This window comes from Chrysemys picta, chromosome 18 (genome assembly GCF_011386835.1).
Source record: "Chrysemys picta bellii isolate R12L10 chromosome 18, ASM1138683v2, whole genome shotgun sequence".
NCBI classification, from domain to species: Eukaryota; Metazoa; Chordata; order Testudines; family Emydidae; genus Chrysemys; species Chrysemys picta.
Genome location: NC_088808.1, coordinates 8631399 through 8652812, shown reverse-complemented (window position 1 = coordinate 8652812; position 21414 = coordinate 8631399). Strand labels below are relative to the sequence as shown.

The window sequence follows — 21414 nt, the reverse complement described above, 5'->3', positions numbered from 1 at the left end:
TCTCGGCCCTGGGACTCGTGTGGTTTGTTCGCTCGGGATCTGCCTAATTCCGAGCCTGCTCCTGCTCCCACTGGCTTCGGTGGCTGCAGGATCAAGCCCTTCCATTCCCAAGTTCACCTTCCTCTTACGCCTCTGGGCGACACCCCCGGGACCCTCGTGCTGCTCCAGTAAGTGCCCTGCCCCGCCCTGCTCTGGGAGCGAAGCCCCCTCTCGCTGTCCAGCTGCACTATAGACCCGGCTGACACAGCGGATGGGCGTGTTAGTGCCGTGTAGCTGGGACACGCCTCTTCCTAAACTGACTCACCTGCAGACTCCTTGGCTGCTAAGAGAAAAACCTTCCCCTGAGGCGAACCTGAGAGACAGGCAGCAGGGAGTCAGGGCTGGGCTTTAACGGGGCTTCCTTGGACTTTATTAGCAGGTGTCTCTGGCCTCCTTCTCCTCTAGGCCCCCTAGTTGTGGTAGGAGGCAGGAGTCTGGTCCAGATGAGAGCAGGGTGTTGGCTAGACGTCTCTCTCGGACTCTCTGCGCCTCGGGCTAACGAACTGCTCAGCTCGTCTCACTCCTGAGCTGGGATTGTGTTTGCTCAGCTGAGAGGACAGATGGAGACGTGTCTGGGAGAATCCCTCGCCCATCTCTCAAGGAGACACATCCCTGGGGATTTTGCTCCCTCTCCAGGGTTTGACAAGCCAGCAATGAGAGTCTGGCCACTGCCCCTCTCCATGCAGAGAATTAGGTCTTATGATCCGCTCTTATGGCACCGGGTTCAAACCAGTGTTCCGTCCCGTGAACCGAGCCCATCGGCCGGGTGTCCCGAGGGGTCTATACGTGCCCCCTTGCTTTGTCGCTCTCTTCCAGAGAACGGGGTCACAAGTGCAGTCGGTTTTTGCTGTAGCCCACAGGGGATAGTTAGGGTAGCCAGGTGTTTAATCTCCAAACCAATACACTTTTCCAAGGGCTCTCGCTGGGCAGGTGACATGTGGCAAGGTGGGGAAGACTGTCTGGGAGGAATGTTATAGGGCAGAGATCGGCAACCTTTGGCACACGGCCCATCAGGGAAATCCGCTGGCAGGCCGGGACGGTTCGGCGATTGCAGCTCCCGCTGTCCGTGGTTCACCGTTCCAGGCCAACGGGGGCTGCGTATAGCGGCGGCCAGCACGTCTCTCGGCTCACACCGCTTCCCGCAGTTCCCATTGGCCTGGAATGGCGAACTGCGGGCAGCGGGAGCCGCGATTGGCCGAACCTGCAGACGCTGCAGGTAAACAAACCGCCCCGGCCCGCCAGGGGCTTTCCCTGATGGGCTGCATGCCAAAGGTTGCCGATCCCTGTTCTAGGGGAAGGGACCTGGATTGTTGGAGGGCTGGTGGTTCAGAAAGTGGGGCAGGCCCTTTTGGTTGGCCTTCTAGCCTCCCTCTCCCCTCCTTCGTTGGCTCCCCTACCTTCACCCTGAAGTGAGGCTTAGTGTCTCGCTTGGAATTCTCTTTTGCTCTGAGATGAACTGCTTGGGGGGGCGACCGGCTCGGAGGGGAGCTGGAAGTTTATCCCTCCAGGGCCCTTTGGCAGAGCTGTGGCCCAGTCGAGCAGTGCTGAGGTGCGTTGTTGGCAGAGCAGTGTGCGGGCTGGGCTGGGCTAGCAGAGGACTGCAGGATGGGATTGAGTGAGGGATAGCTCCGTGGTTTGAGCACTGGCCTGCTAAACCCACAGTTGTGAGTTCAATCCTTGAGGGGGCCATTTAGGGATCTGGGGTAAAAATCGTCTGGGGATTGGTCCTGCTTTGAGCAGGGGATTGGACTAGATACCTCCTGAGGTCCCTTCCAACCCTGATATTCTAGGATTCTATAGAAGAGTGCACTGGCAAAGCTGGGTTGTAGAGGGGAGGGGAGCCCAGGGCTGGAGCAGCAGAGGAACGCTCTGAGTCCGTACCACGGGATATTGGCAGAGCAGCGCACGGACCAGGCAGGAGTAGCAGAGGGTGCCGCAGGGTGGGACCGAGGTGCATCGGCCGGGCAGTGCATGGGAGAAAGTAACACATCCAGGGGCACAGAGAAGGAAGGCGCCAATAAATGCAGTGATTGCCTTGGCGCTCACGTGAAGGTACTCCAAGTGTTGCCTGCCTCCAGCAAGACTCTGCTGGGTCACGTTCCCAGCTCAGCCGGCGCCTTCCCAGCAAAGGGAACGCCTGGTGCATGGGGCTTTTGTCTGCATGTGTGTGGGGGTGAGCAGCCTGCAGCCAGCGATGGATAATACAGATTAGCAGAGCCAGGCTGATTTCTCAAAGTGGGGGCAGGGTGCTTTCCCTTCCCGTTACTTCCCCTTTCAGTCAGCTGTCAGTGTCCTGCTGTGTGTGATGCCCGGACAGACTGCTGAGCAAAGCCCTGTTTGGCTGGCAGATCATACTCCCTAGCCCCTCTCATCTGTGGTCACCCTCAGGGTCGCTGGGGTTGGAAGGATTCCCAATTCTTATGTTATGCTTTTGCTACTTGTTATTTATTGTCTCAAACAGTCGTGGTTCCCTTTTCCATCACTCTTTTTGCTGCAGCAAAAAAACCTAAACCGCTTCCCTTTCTCTCATAGAAGGGGAGGGCAGGCAGGGTGTCTACTCTAATCTGATCATTTCTACCGGTCCTTCCTGTCTCTTTCATTTTCACTCCCAGGCCAGGACTGGAGACCACCTCTTCCCCGCCCCCCTCCCAAAGTGACTTCTGATTTTTAACTTCCGGAGAAGAGGTGAGAAACGGTTCTTGAGTTTCAGCCAAAGGTCACTGTGATCGTATGTATCATCTGCTTATCGGTTAGCGGGAAAGAGCAAATTTGGTTCTCAGGTTAGGTTTTGTAAAACAATCATCTTTTACCAAACCCAAGTCAATACACATAAGTTTGCAAGAAGAATTCAGACAGAAAGAGGGTTTTTTAATTAATTTTAATCTTCCTCTGTGTTTGCAGTATTGCCAAACCTAGGTACTCAAAGAATCATGAGATTAAAACAACAACAACATCAAAAACATTGGAAATCTTTTGTTTGCCCTGTGATTTTTGAGCATATAAGGGTTTACGTTTTCAAACTTTGCTCTGCGACCGTGAGGGCCAGAAATTTCATATTTGATAAAAGGAAAGCTGAGATTCTCACGAAAACATGAACTTCAGTAGCTGGGGCTTTCAGAAAACCACCAAGTATCACAAGACTCTCAATAAAATCACGACCGTTAGCAAGGCCCTTTGCAACTCAGACATTGCAGGATTGTGCTAGTGCAGGCGAACAAGTGAAACTGACCAGAAATGAGAGAAACTGACCAGTCGAGTCCTGTGCTCTAGCCCCCCCTAAAGTAGTGTGGGGGAACTCACAGTTTCAAGGACTGTGGCGGGGTGTGTGTCTGATGAAGGGAGGTGGACAGCATGAGGATATGCTGGCGGGAGGCTGTGGATGGATGAGGGCATGTTTGGGGGTTGTGGTACATGGGGTGAACTAGAGATCTGGTGATGGGGACGTGTTTGGGATGAGCTTCTGGGTAAGGGGATATAGTGTGTGGGTGAGAGCATATTGGGGGATATAGTGGGTGTCTCTCTGGGGGAGAGGGACTTTGCGGGTGATCTGTTCCGGGGATGTCCGGGGTTGTCTATTTATGGGACATAGTGGGGTATGTAATTGTCTGGAGAGAGCGTGTGGGGGTTAATGGCAGAGGAAGGGAGGAAGCGTGACAGGATTAGTGACCCGGTTCCCCACTCCTGAAGGAGAGATGGCGACCTGGTAATGAGAAACACTGGAACACCATACTGGCTCTCACAAACGGTGCCGGGACGCCGTTCCATACCATTGGGGCAAAACCAAACATAAACGTCAAAAAGCGAATTAGGGCCAGATCTTCAGCTGGTGTAAATCAGTCTCACTCCATTGAGGTCACGGGAGCTATGCCGGTCTCCATCAGCTGAGAATTTGCCCCAGTGTTTGGGATGATGGCAGTGCCTAGAGACCTTAGCCCTATTGGGTTAGGCACTGCACAGACACAACAAACAAAAGGTGCCGCTCCTCAGAGCTTCTGTATTCTCTCACTGCAACAATCTCAGGTGTTTGTTACTCACACTGATAGGAAACATTAATTGTTTTAAACCCTCTTTTAACGTGTACACAATAAGGCACACAAACAATTTCAGGGCTTGTATCCTGCCCAATGCCCAGTCATTTCCTTCCGTTTCTCTATCAAAACATTGCTCCTGTCCAGAACGTTGACAGAATCGTTTCATTGTCCCCCAGCCTTATTAGCAATAAGAGTTCTGTTCTTAACATGCCTGTTTCCTTTCACTGTTTTGATTTGATTTCAAGTGGGTTTATTTTGGCTTTGGGGTACAGTGGAACTTGATTACGGCAACTCCAAATCTGGGGCAGCTTCGCTTCTAGCAGAACGGAATACCCAGATAGATTCAGTGCAGTGCATGGGTTATATTTTTAGGTGGGGGGAAAAGTGTGTGTTTAGTTTGGGCTTAGCTAGTCCATGTGGGCTATGCCTAATCTAAAGGCAGTCACTTTTCCAAGTGGAGACAAGGCATTATAGATTACAACAGTGGTCCCCAACCTTTTTCGTCTGGTGGGCGCCAGATGATGAGCCACGGAGGACCGTGGCAGCGGACGAGCATCCGCCGAAATGCCGCCGACAAGCGGCAACGTCAGTAGGTGTCGCTGCCGAAATGCTGCCGACAAGCAGCGTCATCCAGAGGCGTCGCCGCCGAAAATCGACAGCATTTTGGCAGCGATGCATCTGGATGACGCGGCATTTCGGCGGATGCTCGTCCGCCAGCCAGTTGGGGACCCCTGGATTACAAGTTCTTAGAGGCTGTGATCATCTTTTTTCATAAAATCATAGGACTGGAAGGGACCTCAAGAGGTCTTATAGTCCAGTCCCCTGCGCTCAAGGCAAGACTAAGTATGACCATCCCTAAGCATTATGTAGACCAGGGGTCGGCATCCTTTCAGAAGTGGTGTGCCAAGTCTTCATTTATTCACTCTCATTTAAGGTTTCGCGTGCCAGTCATACATTTTAATGTTCTTAGAAAGTCTCTTTCTATAAGTCTATAATATATAACTAAACTATTGTTGTATGTAAAGTAAATAAGGTTTTTTAAAATGTTTAAGAAGCTTAATTTAAAATTAAATTAAAATGCAGAGCCCCCCGGACCAGTGGCCAGGACCCGGGCAGTGTGAGTGCCACTGAAAATCAGCTCGCGTGCCGCCTTCGGCACGCGTGCCATAGGTTGCCTACCCCTGATGTAGACCATCGACTGGGGCTCATTGGTGCTACCGCAGTACAGCTCATTAACAATAATAATTAGAATAAGAGGGAAGTCAAAGTAACGTCACCGTGAACAGAGGATTTCTCCTAAGTGGAATTGCCATCTGCACTGCATTGGACCCGTTTGGGAATTGCATTCTGCTCCGATGAAGGACCCGGCACACTGTTCCTGGGGTCACCCTCCCTGTTCACAACTCCCATTGGGTAGCATTTGGATTTGCTGAGAAAATTTAAAAAAAAATGAAAAAACATGAAAACAAAGGGCCAGAATGTGTTCTGGTGCCAGACTGAGCCTGAAGCCCCACTCTTAATTCCCCAAGGGACCTGATCCTGAATTCCTGGCATGCCCAGCACGGCTGGGAGTTGTGTGTACAGAATTCAGGGATTAGGCCCAGAACGAGCAACATCCTGCCCTTTGGCATCCACCTTGAGCTATCCGAGCCCTCGCAGTTCCCTTTGACTCGTTCGTAAGCGCCTGCGGCCGCTCCGTCCAGCAGAATGGGGCTGATCCAAAGCCCTTTGACTCTTTCCCTTGACGTCAGTGGGCTTTGGACCGGGCCCTGTGTCCTTTCACTCCAGCACAAACCCAGTGTGGCTGGGGCTCCATCTCCAAAGCGGGCCTGATCTGGGAGGGTACCAGCATCATGGCCTGTCTTGGGATGTGAAAGGGAAACGGTTGAGCAGCTCCCCTATGCAGTGAAGAGCAGAGGCTAGCAGGGTTCCCGCCGCCACCGTGACTACATCTCTTGGGTGCGTCTGGCCCACAGCGGATATACGGGATGGTGATGGAGAACGAGGGCGTGTCCCCATTCAAAGATACAGCAGGAGTGATTTCCATCCACCTTAGGGGTGTGTAGGGTTCCCATCACTGGAGTATTTGAGCACCTTACACTCTTGAATGTATTTATCCTTACAGTACCCTCTGAGATAAGGTAGTGCTGTTTATCCCCATGTTACAAATAGGAAACTGAGGCACAGAGAGGCCAAGTGACTTGCCCAGATCTGTGGCAGATCAGGGAATCAAACCCAAGTCTCAGGAGCCTCAGGCTAGCGCCCCATTCATTGGACCAATCTTTCTATGGTCCCATCACCACGTGGCACAGACTTGGGGGACGGTCTTGAGCCCACTTTGCCCGGCCCCTACCGAGGAAGACGTGGCTGGAAGTATTGGGTCCGTTCCTCTCTGTTCTAGAGCAGCGCTCTTTGGCTAGAGTCCAGCAGCTCTCTCCGAGTCCTGGCCGCAGCAAAGCAAAGCACATTCCAGTCCATGCCGAGGTTTCAATTGCTGCAGAGGGTTGTCCTCCTCTCATCGCTAATTACACAGTAAGGGCTTAATTACCCTCTCATGAATATGCCAGCACATGACACCCCCCCAGCATGCCAGTTACAGCACTGCTGTTCCCGGGAGTGATGATTACCTCTCTCTTCTCTGCTCCCCATTGTGTGTAATTACACAGTGCTCAGGCCGCAGAGCTGCGCAGACCAACCCTGCTTCTCTCTGCCTGAGGCGCCAGGCTGCATTTTAATGCAAATATTTGTTCCAGAAATGGGCACGCCTCAATGGCTCAGCTGGGATCGTCGCCAAAGAGTTTGGCAGCTTCTGTGCCCCCTGTGGGAGCTCTCCAAATCTCCGGGGACTGCAGAGCTGGGTGTCGGGGAGCAGGGGGTGGCTATGAGAGTTTGGATGCTCCTGGCGACCGATCTGATGTGAAAAACAAAGAATCGGCCTTTCCTGTATCGTGTGGGCTTCGGTTTTGGGTGAAGGTTTGGGTCAGTTTTTATTTTACCAACACCGCTTTGCCCTTCTCTAATTCATTCCCATATTGCACCTCTTCCCGCCCCTTCTCTTTCTGAGCCCAGCTCCTCGGCACTACAGGTTCTCAAAGTCCTTTTCCTCTTCCGGGGCTCAATCCGGCACCCTTAGATGTCAATAGAAAGAGTTGGGTGGGCCCATACTGCAAGATGCTGGTGGTATTGCCCCGGACAGTGAACGCTTGCGATGCAGAAATTAGTGTGCGTCATTCCTGTGTTTTCCCTGTCCCCTGGGCAGCCGCTAAATGATGCTGTCACCTTGCATCCTGCTGGGATACATTGGCACTCCTGGCGCTCCTGCCTGATGGTAGCGGGTGATGGAGAGACAACTGCAGGAGTCACATCACGCCCAGATCCTGAACAATCAGAGACTTGTCTACAATAGTACTCAGTTAACGCCACATACCCGTGACGCATCTCTCTCCTTAGCCTCCAGTCCAGAGCCTGGGGTCTCCTACCTGGCCACTGGAGCCTGCTATCACCTTCTCGCCCAGGGAAGAGCTGGCATGCTTTGATACCAGACTCTAGGGTCCTGTGAGTTTCCCCTTAGCCTAGAACAGCAGCAGCGCTTAGAAGCAGCAAGTGTGAAGGAGCAGAACGTCCGACCTTAGTCACCGCTGCCTGGAGACTGCTTCCAGACCCGGGTCTAGGGGCGTTCGGTTTGAAAGCCAGCCTCTTCTCCCTCTGCGTGACTTTCCTGTTATTTCATATACTCTGTGCGCGTGATGTAATCGGTGCGAGTGTATTGCTGGGGAAAGGTGCTGACCCGGCGGTCCTGGACACTCAAATCCTCTGTCTACAGTTCTTCGAAGGCACCTCCTGCCTTAGCCATGACGCAGTAGCAGGGCGAGGTTCCCCCACACTGTCTCGCCCAGGGGCCTTGGCCCTGACGTGATGCCTTACCTCTTGGGGGGCAGAGGCAGTTCGGTCTTCAGTCTAATTCAATCCCCGGCCTCCCGCTGAGACTTCCCACAGCTGTCATATGGACAGCCATCCGCTAGAATGCCCATTGAGCGAATCCTATTGATTATGGTAGTGCCTAAAGCCCAGCCAAGAATGGGGCCCCATTGTGCTAGGCACTGGACAAACACTGAATAGCAGACGGGGCTTTCCCCAAAGAGTTGAGAATCTAAATAGACAAGACAGTCGCAGCGTGGCGGGAAGGGTTATAACACACAGGTAGAGTTAACAATGGATGGCCACAGACTGAGAGCACCCACTCTTTTCTCCACGACCACCGAAGCCCAACCAGAGAACGCCCGTTGCTTTCAGCTGGTGGGGTGGCTGCTCAGCGCCTGTGAGCACAAAGCCCTTGGCGCTACCAACCTGGCTTGTATTTGAACTGGCAACCTAATGGTGAAACGCTCTGTATCCCCTTAACAGGCCCCCGACCCAGCCGCAGTATTAGGCTGATGATTTTTTGTATTACAGTGGCACCTGGAGGTCCCCAGCAAGATCAGAACCCCATTGTGCTAGGTGCTGTACAAACAGAGAGTAAGAGCGAGCCCCTGCCCCAAGGAGCTTACAGTCTAAATAAACAAGACAGACAAAGGGTGAGAGGGGAAACTGAGGCACAGAGCAGCGAAGCGACTTGCCCAGGGTCACCCAGCAGGTCAATGTAGAGGTGGAAATAGAATCCAGGTTTCATGAATCCCAGTGCTGTATCCACTAGACCGTGCCATCTCCCTCAGTAGGCCTTTTATCGCTAAAAAAAGATAGAATCTAGGCTGAGGAGCCCCCATGCAACAGTCCTCTGCCTAGATGCCCCTGACAATAGTTTGTGTGGGGGCAAACCGCCTTATGAAAAGGGTCCTGTTGCAGGCTCCCGAGGATGTGGCAAATAAAACAAGTATCATGTTGGCCTTGCGTGGGGCATTTGTTTTCTATTTTCTTTACTTTTTTGAGACGTACGGGTCAGAACACGGAGCTGCTCTTTAAGGAGACCCACCTCTTGCACAGCTCCGACTACCCCTTCACTTTGGTGTGTGTCATATTCCTCCTCACGTGCCCCTGGGGCAGAACGGACAAGCGCCGTGCGCTGCTCGTAAACACAGATCAGCTGCCCGCACCACGCTACGCAGGCGGCGGCGCGGAGTAATGTAGGAAGAGGCCTGGTCTTGTGGTCAAGGCACAAGAACTAGCAGTCAGGAGATCTGAGGCCAAGTCCTGCCTCTGCCACAGGCTTTCTATGTGACCATGGGTTCCTCACTTCCCCATCCGTGAAACAGGGAGGAGGATACTTCTCTGCCCTGGGGTATGGGGGGGGGTGCTGTAGAAACGGAGACCCCCAACAAGATGCCGCTTCATAGACGACGTCAGAAGGAACCCATGACGCCCAAAGGAACCCTTTATATTAAGAGGAACCTCAGAAACTGCAACCCGGGAGGAGCGAAATCTTAAAAGCCAGCTCAAGTCAGCCCGAGCATTTTACAAAGGAGGGGTGTCCCGCTATGAACATCCCCAAAGGCAGGTCGTTAGCGACCACAGGCTGTTACCGTCCGAGTCATTCAATGACACAAGTTGGTCGCTCGCCGTTCAGTTCCCCGGAGAGAGGAGACTGCGTTGCACAAGCTGATTTCATATCTGCCAAACCCTGGTTAGGAGGGATGGTCCCTGGTTTCTTAGCATCGGTCGCTTTCTCCACTCTACACCTCTGAGACATCTCCCAGCCCTGTCGTATTGTAGGGGTGGCCCCGGTTTTCTCACCAGGGGCCCCTCTGTGGAGATATGCAGCTAGGCATCTTTGTGCGGTATCACCAGAGATGCCAAGAACTGAATGCGCAACGGGCACTGAATGCTGCCCCTAGAGGTGGCACATTGGCCGAGCAGCATGGAAGGAGCTTGGCCCTACCACCTCCTCTGCTGCCCCTGCTCTGTGGATAGCGGGCTCCAAGGGTGAGAGTCCAGCACTCAATTCACCAGAGATAGTGGATCCATTTTAAAGCTGCGTATCAGACGGAGTCCCCGGAAGGGATTCTAGTACGGCTGCAGGAAGAGATGAGGATGGCGGGCTGAACTATCCGGGCACACGGGGCTTGTGCAGGGCTCTACAGGGTTAAGAAGTTTTGTCTGCGCGCATGCACATGAAAACTTGTAGGAAATCTGCCTGCACGCTTCCTGCTTCTGCCTTCGAAAGCGAGATTGGGGGCGGGGAGGGAGCGCGTGGGGAGAGGCTCCTCCGTCTGACAGCACAGGCTGGAGAGGAGCCAGGGGCGCCTGAGAGAGCCAGAGAGAGACTTTAGGAAAGAGGTGATCTGAGCTCCGCGGGGCTGCACGGCTCTGGGGACCCAAAGCAGGGAGCCAGGCTGCGTTCGGGGGTGTGGAAAGTGGCTCCTATAACAGCTAACGGAGAAGGCAGACAGCAGCAGGTGAGTGCATCTAACCTTGCTCCCCCAGGGTTGCTGGCAACGGGGCAGCCCCTGTGCTCTCCGGATGTCGGGCACTTCGCCAGCTGGTGGGTTGGAATATCTGGGGTCTTTGCTCAGAGCCCAGTCCCGGGCAGCAGAGCTGAGAAAGAAACGGGCTGACGCAGGCTAGAGAGGCTAGAAGGGGAGCAGGATGCAGTGTGGGGTGGGCATGCCAGGCTGCATGAGCATTTCGAGTGCTCTCATCACCACAGCTGCTTGTTCCACTGCCTGTCTGTGCGCTCTGGCTTGCTCCCCTGGCCGTCCGGCCTCTCCTGGGCCTGACAGTTAACGTCGCCCCTGCCCCCAAAGCAGCTAGACCTTCTGTTGCCCTGTTTTGCCTCAGTGGGGATTTCCTGCAGCGTGCGGGGGACTCGTGTTAAGCAAGAGGCTGCCAGGTCTGAGTGCTGTGGTGAGCACAGCTTTGTTGATAGCTGTTGCCTAGGCGGTGGCTAAGTGAGTCAGATGGGCCTGAACCTCAAAGTGTGGATCCAGGTCCAAACTCTCGCCAGGTTTGTTCCCAAGGCTGATGTTTGACCCGAGCTGGAGACCGCCTGGAAGTCTGGGGGGGTGTTTTGATCCGGCGGGGTTGGTTTCAGCCTAGCTCTGCCAAAGAGGAGGATATTTATGGGCTGATTTTTCAGATTTGCTCGGCCCCCACATGGGAAGGGTTCCGCCAACAGCAGTCCAGACAGACAGTGATCAGGTAGCAGATTTTCTAAGACCCGTTCAGAAGGTAGCAAGTAGCCCCTGTCACTGAAGTTATTCTCATTGTGGTGCAGAATACAAGTGGCGGAGTTCTGTCTCCTTAGGGATGTGGGGAGCGGGGAAGAGTCTCGTAGGAAGCAGTGACAGGTTTTGGGTAATGGGGCTGTTGTGGGGTTTGTCAAACTTGGAGGGTGAGGTTGCTTCTTGGTCTGAGCTTTGCAGTGGAGGTTTTGTTCCTCTTGTTCTCTCTGGGCTGCCCTGCCCGTGGCTGGAGCGTCATTTACTTGTAGGTGCTGAGAAACCCTTGCGTTCTGATTCCTCGCCTGCCCAGGTTTGTCGCTCCAGCAGTAGAGATGTGGGGTCGGATTGCCGTGGAAAGCTGAGCAGCTTGGAGCGGATCCAAGTCCAAAAAGACTTGACTAGCTCCTCGGTGGGGGTGTTCAGATGTCCGAGTTGGATGGATTTCCCTACTCCTCCCACCCAAAAACACAGTCCACAATGCTTTGAGGCCTGATTCTGTCTCCCTTGCTCACCGTAATACCATGGTTGGCTGGTAACCCCTCACTGAAATCATTGGGGTTACTCCTGGAGCAAAGCACTTCTTGGCGTGAGTGAGGTTGGCAGAACTGGGCTCTCAGTGACCACTTGTCTGAATTAAAAGCCCTGTGCCCCTTTTCTCCCGCTATGACCACTTGCTAGGGTCATGTTGATACAGGCACAATGCTCCGGCTGTAGGCAGCCCACTCCATAATTGTCCCCTGTGAGGTTTCGGGCACTTTTCTGACCATCTGCAGCTGGCCCTTGTCAGGCAGGACACTGGACTAGATGGACCATTCATCTGATTTGCTGTGGTTATTTCTAGGCTCCCAAGATCCTTTCCAACTGACTTTCCTCTTAGCAGGATTCCTCTAAGCTCTTCACCACCAGTAGCCCAAGCAACCAGCAGTCGTCCAGCAGGGATCCCACCTCCAGTTTACCGATCCAGCTAATACAGTCGCTAAGTCCCAGTCCAAACCTGCAGTACCACAAGGCACTCCCTCTGCCCCTCCATTGCCACCAATGTGATCCTAGCACCAAAGCTAACTATCGTTATAGCTAATTGCAAGTAAAATCAGTTAGCCCCCTTGGGCTCACTGACCCATAGCTACATCAGCCATAGCCTAGCATCCCACCCAGAATCCTTGAGTAGCCTTGCTGTAACCACCATGCAGCCCGGGTCAGGGGCCAACCTACAGTAACAGTGTTTGTTGCAATGGAGGGGAACGTTTTGATCAAGGAAACCAATTTGAGTTTTTCCAGGGGCGGGGGGGTGTTAATTAGGAGCAACAGTGAGAGAAGAAGCTGTTTGGTTGATGAGTAAAACTGAATGAATGAGTCTTGGCAGCGTCACTGCGAAATGAAAATGGCCTGGATTCCCGCTTTCCCAGGGCCTAGGGCGTGTGGTGGGGAGTTTCACACCGTTTGGCTGGGTTGTAAGGGGTATGTTGGGAGTTGCCGCTCTGCCTGTGTGGCTTGGAGGGAGTTTGGCACACTGCTCATGTGGGTTGTAGGGAGTTTGTGTTGATGGCTGTGGTTTGATGCCCTGAGAGAAAACAAAATACTAATTTAACACCAGTTATCTCTTGAGAGATGTTTTCTTTTCCATTGGGTCTGATTGTAGCAGGGAATTTTACGCAGGTCGTAATGATACGAGCGGCTCAGAACCGGCTCCTGCAGCTGCTTTTGAAAGGGCTGTGGGTTCTGGAGTTGCGCCAGGGGAAAAGACCAGTAAGGGAAGCAAAGCTGGGTAACCCGGATGTGAATCATACATCTTTCCTGACTCTTCCTCCAGTGCATGCAGTTGCAGGCACACCTGCTGCAAGACCCATCTTTTCCAAAGTGACCACCGATTCTGGGCACCTTGGGCTTGATTCTCAGTGGTGCCGAGCACCCACCACTGGCATCAATGGGACCCGTGGGTGCTCAGCGCCTCGGAAAATCAGGTGTCTGCCTCAAGTTGTGCACCCAAAATCAGGGACCGCTTTTGAAAATTTGGGTTTAAAACTCCGGGCCAGAAGGAAGCCTCCCAGAAAACCCAGGTACTGTTACCACCTGCTGTGGGTGCTTCCCTCCCATTCACGAATGTACGGGCCACCTCCAGTCCCACTGGAGATCTCAGACCATTTCCATGGCAGCAGCCGGACTGCTTAGGCGGAAAATGAGTAAGGGGGGGAAGGGGGTATTTAGCCGCCTTCTAATATGATTTCACAGGTTGAAACAAGGAGGAGAGTTAGCACCATATGAGTAATCAGTTCTCCACAGGCCACTAGTGGTTGCCTGAGGCTATGTGTCTTGCTTCTTTAACTCTGTAGAGGAAGCCAGGTGGGAGAGAGCTGGGGAAGATTCGAGGCAGGAGCTGTATGGTTGGGTAACTCTAGGGATGACACTGTTTGCTTTATCCCAGGAAAACTCCCTGTTCAGTGTTCGCAGAAAACAGCTTTCCCTGTGGTTCTTTACCACTCTCTCCTGACAGTCCTGGAGCACGGCTGAGATCAAGGCATGCTCAGTGACCTGCAGTAGATGAGTTGATGAGTCTCTGTCTGGCTCCCAGCGGTGGCCCCAGCCATGAACCACCCCCCTAACCCCCGCGTCCCCGACTGGCTTTAGCCAACTTGCTGGTTAGCCATCCCAGCCCAGGACCTGGGCCCTGAACACTACAGCGTTTCTATCCCACTCCTCACCAGAGTGTCCAGTAGGGGCCTCCTGCAGACTAGGCTGAGGTCCCTTGGCAGGGCAGTGTTGGGAGAAGCTGGCACCAGCCCTGCCCGTGCTGGGCCTGGCCTGTGGGTGGATAAAATCAGCCTCCAGTCCTCATGCTTTTGTCCTCGCTGGTGATGATGGGAGGGGGCAGGAGGCGATGGGAGGTGACGCTGGGCCCTAGTGCCGGGCCTTAGGGGCTCTGAGCCTCCCCACCTAGAGGCAGGTTCCCGTTGGCTCTGAGCTGTGGCTCCGGCTCGGGGCGGCTGCCCGTTGGCCTGAGGAAGCTGCGGTCGCAGCAGGCAGCGGGGTGGTGCTGCAACTGCCGTTCTGGGGCCGCCTGCTCACCTGTGGTGCGTGTTTGGAGCAGGCCCGAAAGCCGCGAGGGGATTCAGATGGGGCAAGGGGTGGGGCATGAGGTGCCCATGGGCAGGACCGATCTCCTCCCAGGGGAAGAGATCAGACAGGCGTCCGTGTTGCCCTTCGGTGGCTTGAAGTATCAGGAATCTTGGCAGCACAGGAGAATTCCTGCAATCTGACTTCTTCCCCTCCTTAGAGGGTTTCTCTAGCACTGTGGCTCGGCCCCTTGGCCAGCTCTGGGGTGCCAGCTGGCAGCCAGGGCCCAGGCTAGGGACAGCGAGCTTGTGGCTGTGCCGAGTGGAGGGGGGTGGGTCTTGCGTCAGGCAGAAGAAGCCCACCAGGGCCTGTGTTTGTTAGGGGAGAGGGCGTAATGAGAAAGGTGGGGTATATTTCACTACGGGCTGAATTGTGAGCTGGGTCAGGGGCCGTATCTACCCTGGTTGGGGCCCTGATTCCTGACTGGGGCCCAAAGGTGCTACAGCCATAGAGATAGGCCAGGGCTTTCACAAGTGGCCAGGGACTGTGGGGGCCCAACATGATGAGCCCTTTTGGGGAGGGGCCTGATTTCCGGAGCATGGGTGTCTGACAGGCCCCCTTTAAAGCATCTCTCGAAATCACTAGTCACTGGGAAACCCGGGGCTACAATAATAATAATAATTAATAAGGCATCAGCTGGAGAGGAAGGGAATGAAAGTTCTCCAGTCCTGCCCTTAGGTCATCAGTGGAATGAGTCTGCTGGATCTCAGCCACTGTCTCTTTTACGCACAGTCCGACTTGTGCTACACACACAGATACGTTTCCATGCAGACAGCGAACAGGCTCCAAGCTCAGTCTGGCTGTTCTCTTATTTTGTCATCCTCTCTCTCTGCCGTCAGCCTCCCCCCTTATTTGGCTCTCTTCCCCCACTAACTCTGGCTGACCTGCACAGCCACCAGAGCGTTGGGGAGAAATGGAAGGACCTCAAACAGCTCCATGCCCGCCCACACACCCTGGAGGGCAGGAAAGCTTTGGAGCTCTTCATCCTGAAACAAAGCCCTTCTGCCCCTTTCCGGGTCCCACTGCACGGCCCCTGTGGTAGACTCTACAAGGGCATGTCATGCCCTTCTTTGAGGTCCTTTTCTCCGCTCCCAGCTGCCCTGTGGCGAGACCAGCTTGTTCCGCTGCCGAGTGACCTGGGGCTGTGGGGGATGAGTCCTCGCTGGCTTTGGCAGGTCGAGCTCCCCCTACCAGCCAGGTGTCTTTGGATTAGCTCCTTCCCCTGCATCATCTTTGTGAGGTGGGCGTTGGTAGATGGCAGAAGCTGCGGCGCTCTCTGGGAGTGGCTTATTCCTGCCCCCTAGTGCTCTCACCTTGTTCTCCCCAATTGAAGACCCACGTGTTGCCCATTAGTGTCCTGGGTAGTGTCACTGCTCCAGGCACTGATATTGGATTGACGACCCCACGCCCAACTCACTTCCCAGGGCTGCTGCTCCTGGATCTCAGAGCGAACTGATTCTGATTGCGGGAGCAAAGGGGTTAATAGCCGTGCTCTGCTGAGACCTTTGTTTGGTTTTGTTAGTCACTGAGTAAACTGGGGCTTAACGTCAGGGGTGAACTGGTAGGGAAAAAAATTCATTTAATCCAGGAATGACCAGGTGTATGTGTGTGTGCATGTCCTGTATTGGATGATGTGTGCCCAGTTGTGCAGAACTGCCTAGCTGTGTGTCATTGGCCCTATATTGCTAACAGCTGAGGGTGATTCTCCAGTAGCCCAAATAAAGGGGGCCTGTGTTTTTTTTTTAACAGGGGGATCTCAGTTCTAACCTCAATGGCACTGAAGGTTTGAGTGGCCACGGTCCACAGCAGTGGTGACAGTGAAGTCCCAGGTGGTTGTGGACGTGTTATAATACCTTCTTGGGGTGAGACATCGGGTGTGGGAGGAGACCAGTGTTTGGGGTCACAGCTGAGAGAACATTCTGCTTCCTTGTTCCACAGCAAGGAAGACAGGAGAGAGGAGCAGTTTGCTGCGGTGCGATTTTGCTCCTGGTGGGAGCAGATGGGAGGAAGCGGTCTTGGGGCAGTGCCTGGCACAGGAACAAGAGCTGAGAGCAGCAGAGCTAATGCTGGGGACTCCAGAGCATTCGTGGGGCTGGCAAGCTGGAGCTGCCGGCACTCTAGGGGTTAATGATGGAAGCGGCGCGGTCACCAAGATTGCCAGCCAAGCACCGAAGAGAGGGATTAGTGCTGTTTTATTCTTTGAGTTCATTTTTTTTTCCCTTCCCAAACTTGAGTCTGAATTTGGCTGCGGCCAAACTGCGGTGAATTGTGAGTTCTCCGCTCAGGAGCGGCCCGTTGGCATCGGAGCCTGGCAGGGTGGAGCGGGAGGGGCTGTGTTGGGTGCTGCTCGTTAAGGGTGAAGGTGAATGCTGCGCTGGAGGCCAGTCGTTTGCTGGGGCGCAGGACAGGAACGGCTGGGGCTGCAGCCGAGCACGCTTCCCCACCCACGCCAGGAGCCGCAGCCCCCGGAGGCATCGCTGCTGGGGAGACCAGGGCATTTGGGCTTCCAGGGCCTGGTCAGTCCTTGGCCGCTCTTCATCGTGTGATGATTTGGGTTGGTGGGTTTTGTTATGTGGACACCACCCAAGTGGGAACTAGGCTGAGACCCAACAGCTCATTTCACACAGGCCACCAGTGATTGGCTGCTTGCTACTCTCCTGGAACGAGATTCAAACCAGTGATCTAGGCCTTGATGGGCACCGTGTCCCCAAAGCCGCTTGGTGTCCACCACAAAGGGACCTCTGCCGGCGTCCCAGGGCCACTGACTCCAGCTGGAGCTGCAGGTGCTCGCACCACTGAACGTCAGCCGGCTTGTTCGCCAGTACAGCGGCCTGGCTGCTAAGTGGCTTCGCTTGGTCCACGGCAGCCGGGATCGGGCAAACGGCCTGCACTGGCTTCGTGCCACCTCGCCCTGGAAGGGAAGGTTCCTTTGCCAAGGGAAGGCCGACGTGTGAGTAGAGGCAGACGGGGTGAAACTGGCTAGTGAAGTGAAAGAGGCGGCTCATAGCTCAGCGGTTTCAGGGCAAGAGGGCTATTGTTATTGGACAGATAGGGTGGTCAATGTGCTCTCTGCACATGCACTCCTGCGCGTGCTGCTCCCTGATGGCACACGGCAGGAGTTTGCAAGACAGTGTCAAGTCCAATGCAGGCGTCCCTGGCTGGCGAAGGGTCTGACCATGCAGATAGTGGTGCCAATTCCTGGCTCCACAGGTCACAATTTACCAAGGAGCTGGGCTGATCAGTGCCTGGCACAACCAGGGGCAGTGTCCAGTGCAGAGAGGGAGAGAACACCTAGCTTTGATCTGAGCCAGACAGGAGTTTCCTGGGGCCCTCTGCCTGCTTTCTGATCCCGCCATTGCAGCCCTGCGGGTACTTGGGGGAGTTTGCCCAATCCCACCTCAGTGCGAGAGAACAGCAACCTGGTGTGGGAGCTGGCGGCAGGCAGCCTGCACTGAGGGTGCATGCAGATCACCTGCTCCTTGGGGCCCCACAAAGAGGACAGCGGAGCAGACGTCTCACTATGCAGATGCACTGAGGTCCCCCTGCCTGGCGGAGCAATGGCCCCATGCCTGCGCACTCCTGCAGTGGATTCTCGAGGGCTGAGCGAGGGTGAAGCGGCTGGGGAAAGGCCCCTGCAGCAGAGAGACACAGGAAGAGAGAGAGCAGGGCTGGTGGTTGGTGTGGGGGGAGGATAAACACCAGCTCAGCTGCATGAGAGCATCCCCGGCTGTTGGGAGCTGCTTCCCGAGGAACAATGGGAGCTGCTGCTAATGGAGGCCTTGCCGGGCAGCGCCAGGTCCAGCTGCTCCGGGCTCCAAACCCCAATGGCCTTGAGCAGCACTGACCTCCCTTCCTTTGGGGGGGGGTCAGACTCCTGCGGTCGCCTCTGGCTGAGGCTGAGTATACAGGGAGGGGCTGGAGAGAGGAGGCCAAGGAAGTTCTGCCGCTGAGTGCAGTCTGGGGGCAGCGGGGCTCTCGGCCCCCCTGGGCGAGGGCTCCGTTCCCCAGGCCCAGCCAGCGTGCACACCGGGCAGCTCTCCCCTAGGGAGTGAGAATTTCCTTTTCCTCACCCCAGCCACTGGAGGAGATGGGCTGTGGCACATCACCCCATCGCAGAGCTCCAGCGGGACAGGTGAACGGACTTGTTTGGGGCCGGACTGGCATTTCTCCAATGCTGTGTTGGGACGGAGACCGGCATGGCTGGGAGCTCCCCCACAGCCAGCGCCCCTCACCGTTCCCTGCAGCACCTCCTGGGCACCCCCACCACGACTGCTCCTGCAATGTTGCCCGATGTGCCCATCCAGCCATTGATTGCTTTCCTCGCCTGTAACAGTGGGTCAGTGTATCTCCAGCTGCACGGAAGAGGGGGCGGGGTGGAGCCGGTCTTTGCCCTGAATAGACTCCCCTGTAGGAGAATTGCAGCCTGGGCAGCTGCTGGGAAGCCTCCCTGGCGCTCTGAGCAATGCCATGTTTGTGCGTGAACTCCCTGGCAGACCCTTCGCCGCCTCGTCTGCTCCAGGATGGAGGAGGACGGGTCCTAATGCCCACTTTGAGCATGGCTGGCACTCCCACCCGGACGCCTGGCCCAGACGGCAGATGGGCCCGCTGGGTTTCATGGCAGGTCTTGTCTGCATGCCCAGGTGAAGGGGCGCTGCATTCGCTGCAGGGCTGGTGTGGCCAGCCTGCTCACAGGTGAGACTTATGTTTGAGGACCAGCACCTGCTGAACACACTGTCCATGCTGGCTGGCATCACGATGAGCCAGGCTTTGGGAATGGGGAGGTGTGTGTGTATTATGGCACAGCGCCCCCTTCTGCCTGCTCGTAGAGCGGCTGTGATCCTGGGACCGGGCTGGGAAGAGGCAAGGAGGGATTGTATCAGGCAATGTGGTGGAAGGAAGGGCAGGGAGACAGCTGTGTGGGAAGGTGAAGCCCGTCCTGCTGATGTTGAGTAGGACGTGGTGCTGGGTTCAGGCTGTGGCCCAGCAGAACGTACCGCTAAGCAGCTCTTTGCCACTTGCCCAGAGCGCGTCTGACTGGGCCGCCGCTCCCAGCAGCATGCCCAGTGTCGAGAGGGGAGCGCCACGTGGGGCCGGCGGGCTCAGCGGGAGTCCACCTTCCTAGCTTCCACATGGGACGTTACCTTGGACAGAGGCCCAGGCCAACGTGACGTCGCCGTGTGGCGACATGACAGCGCCCGTGTGGCGACGCCCCAGTCCAGGCAGCGCCATGTCACGACGGCGTCTGTGTGGCGCCTAGCCTGGATGTCAGACCCCTTTCTGGGGAGGGGAGGGTACAATCCATGAGGTGACTTGGCTGCCCTTGGAGCTGGGGAGGGGAGAGCTGGTGGGGAAAGCTTCAGGGAGCAGCTGACATCTCTGGGCTGGGGCGGGGGGACACACAGGGAGAGGGCCTGTCTGAATAGAGCCCACTGTGTCCCTCCTGACTGCCATTAAGCATCTCTCCGTCTCTCTCCTCTTAGCTGCAGGCAGGATACTGAAGCGCTGAATGGAGCTGCGCTGTGACCTACATTTCCCAAGGAAGCAAAGCGCCCCCAGCCCCCGGAGCTTCCTCGGCGCCTGCACCATGAAATGATGCAAGTGAAGCCCCTTCTGCCCCGGCAGGTGCCTCCTTAGCCAGGCTTCTCGCCCTGCCGCCTCACCTCACGCCCTTCGTCGGGGACGGCAGGACATGGCCAGCTCGGCGCCGTGGGCCCACTGGGGAGAGGCGGGCCTTGGCCATGGCTCTGGGCAGTGGCAGCGCTGGGAGGAGGCGGTGGAGCAGAGATCTGAGGGGTACATGGAGGAGAATGGAGTTGCTGGACTGGACGAGAACGGACTGGTGGGTTGCGCTGGCCAGTGGGATGAGTCCCCGGCCCAGGATCCCACTGAACTGGAGTTCCTGGGGAACGTCAGGCTTATGAAGGGGCCACCATCCCCCCAGGGGCTCTTAGCACAGAGTGACAGGAGCTTCGACCTTAGTGAACTGCAGGAGTTTGAGTGGAGCAGTGTCCAAGGAGACAATGCCAGGAGCCCACCCGCTGGTGAGTCAGCTCTCTCTTCTGTCCTCTTCCTCTGGTAGCCTGCATGTACTACGGAGATAGCACAGAGATCTCCGAGCAGAGAGTGACTGCCACAGGGGGGATGGGCGATGCCAGGGCATTGGGTGTTTTCTCCAGATCCCAGTAGTCTGCTGGGACCTGGGAAATGCAGCTCAGTTGCCTTGAAGAACACAAATCCCAGTGAGCTTAAGTGTATAGGTATTGCCACTAAAATGCAGCTACATCTGGGGTAGAACACTGAACCCATCGGATGTGCGCATCACAGCAGTTTAGTACAGGAAGAGAGGAGCCATTCTGTATCCAATTGAAACCGCAGTTGGCATGTGGTCTTTCATGATCACAAGGGATGAGGGCGTGCGTCTAATAGTCTCATTCAGCATTACAGCACTGGGGCAAAGAGAACGCTACCTATTGAAATTCCAGTGCCCATGCTTGCAACACCTTAACGTTTTCCTGGGAGGTCCCTCACCCGAGCGCTGAGTTGGTCTGATGTTAATCAGCTTATGAGACCTGGCAGGATCTGGGCTGAAGGTGCTATGGCTGCAGGCTAGAGAAGCCCTCCTGTTAGGAAGGGCCAGTTCTCAGGAAATTCACTCAAGCAGATTTTCTCCTGACGCATCTGACGCACAAGAGGGGAGTGCCAGGTGCGTCAGGTGTTGTGCAGGGAATATGTACCTGCATCTACCTCTGTGTGGTCGCAGTTATGGCCTACAGTCCATACATAAGAACGGCCATACTGGGTCAGACCAAAGGTCCATCCAGACCAGTATCCTGTCTACTGACAGTGGCCAATGCCAGGTGCCCCAGAGGGAGTGAACCTAACAGGTAATGATCAAGTGATCTCTCTCCTGCCATCCATCTCCACCCTCTGACAAACAGAGGCTAGGGCAGGGGTTCTCAAACTGGGGGTCGGGATCCCTCAAGGGGTCGCGAGGTCATTACATGGGGAGTCGCGAGCTGTCAACCTCCACCCCAAACCCCGCTTGCCTCCAGCATTTATAATGGTGGTAAATATATTTA

The 21414-nt window shown here is 55.3% G+C and overlaps 1 protein-coding gene across 6 annotated transcripts in view; it reads left to right on the top strand.

The window, feature by feature from the left end:
* AKNA (AT-hook transcription factor) overlaps window positions 1-21414 on the top strand; it is a 69300-nt gene that overhangs the window by 7412 nt on the left and 40474 nt on the right. For 4 of the 6 annotated variants that reach the window (XM_065572634.1, XM_065572632.1, XM_065572636.1 and 1 more), the window contains exon 2: window positions 19816-20376. The exons of 1 other annotated variant lie outside the window; for it this stretch is intronic. In XM_065572634.1, coding sequence (XP_065428706.1) covers window positions 20025-20376 — 352 coding nt within the window. In that variant the 5' untranslated portion in view covers window positions 19816-20024. Of the gene's footprint in view, window positions 1-10216; window positions 10460-19815; window positions 20377-21414 lie in introns of those variants that run through there. One more of the 6 variants, XM_065572633.1, reaches the window with a different exon arrangement.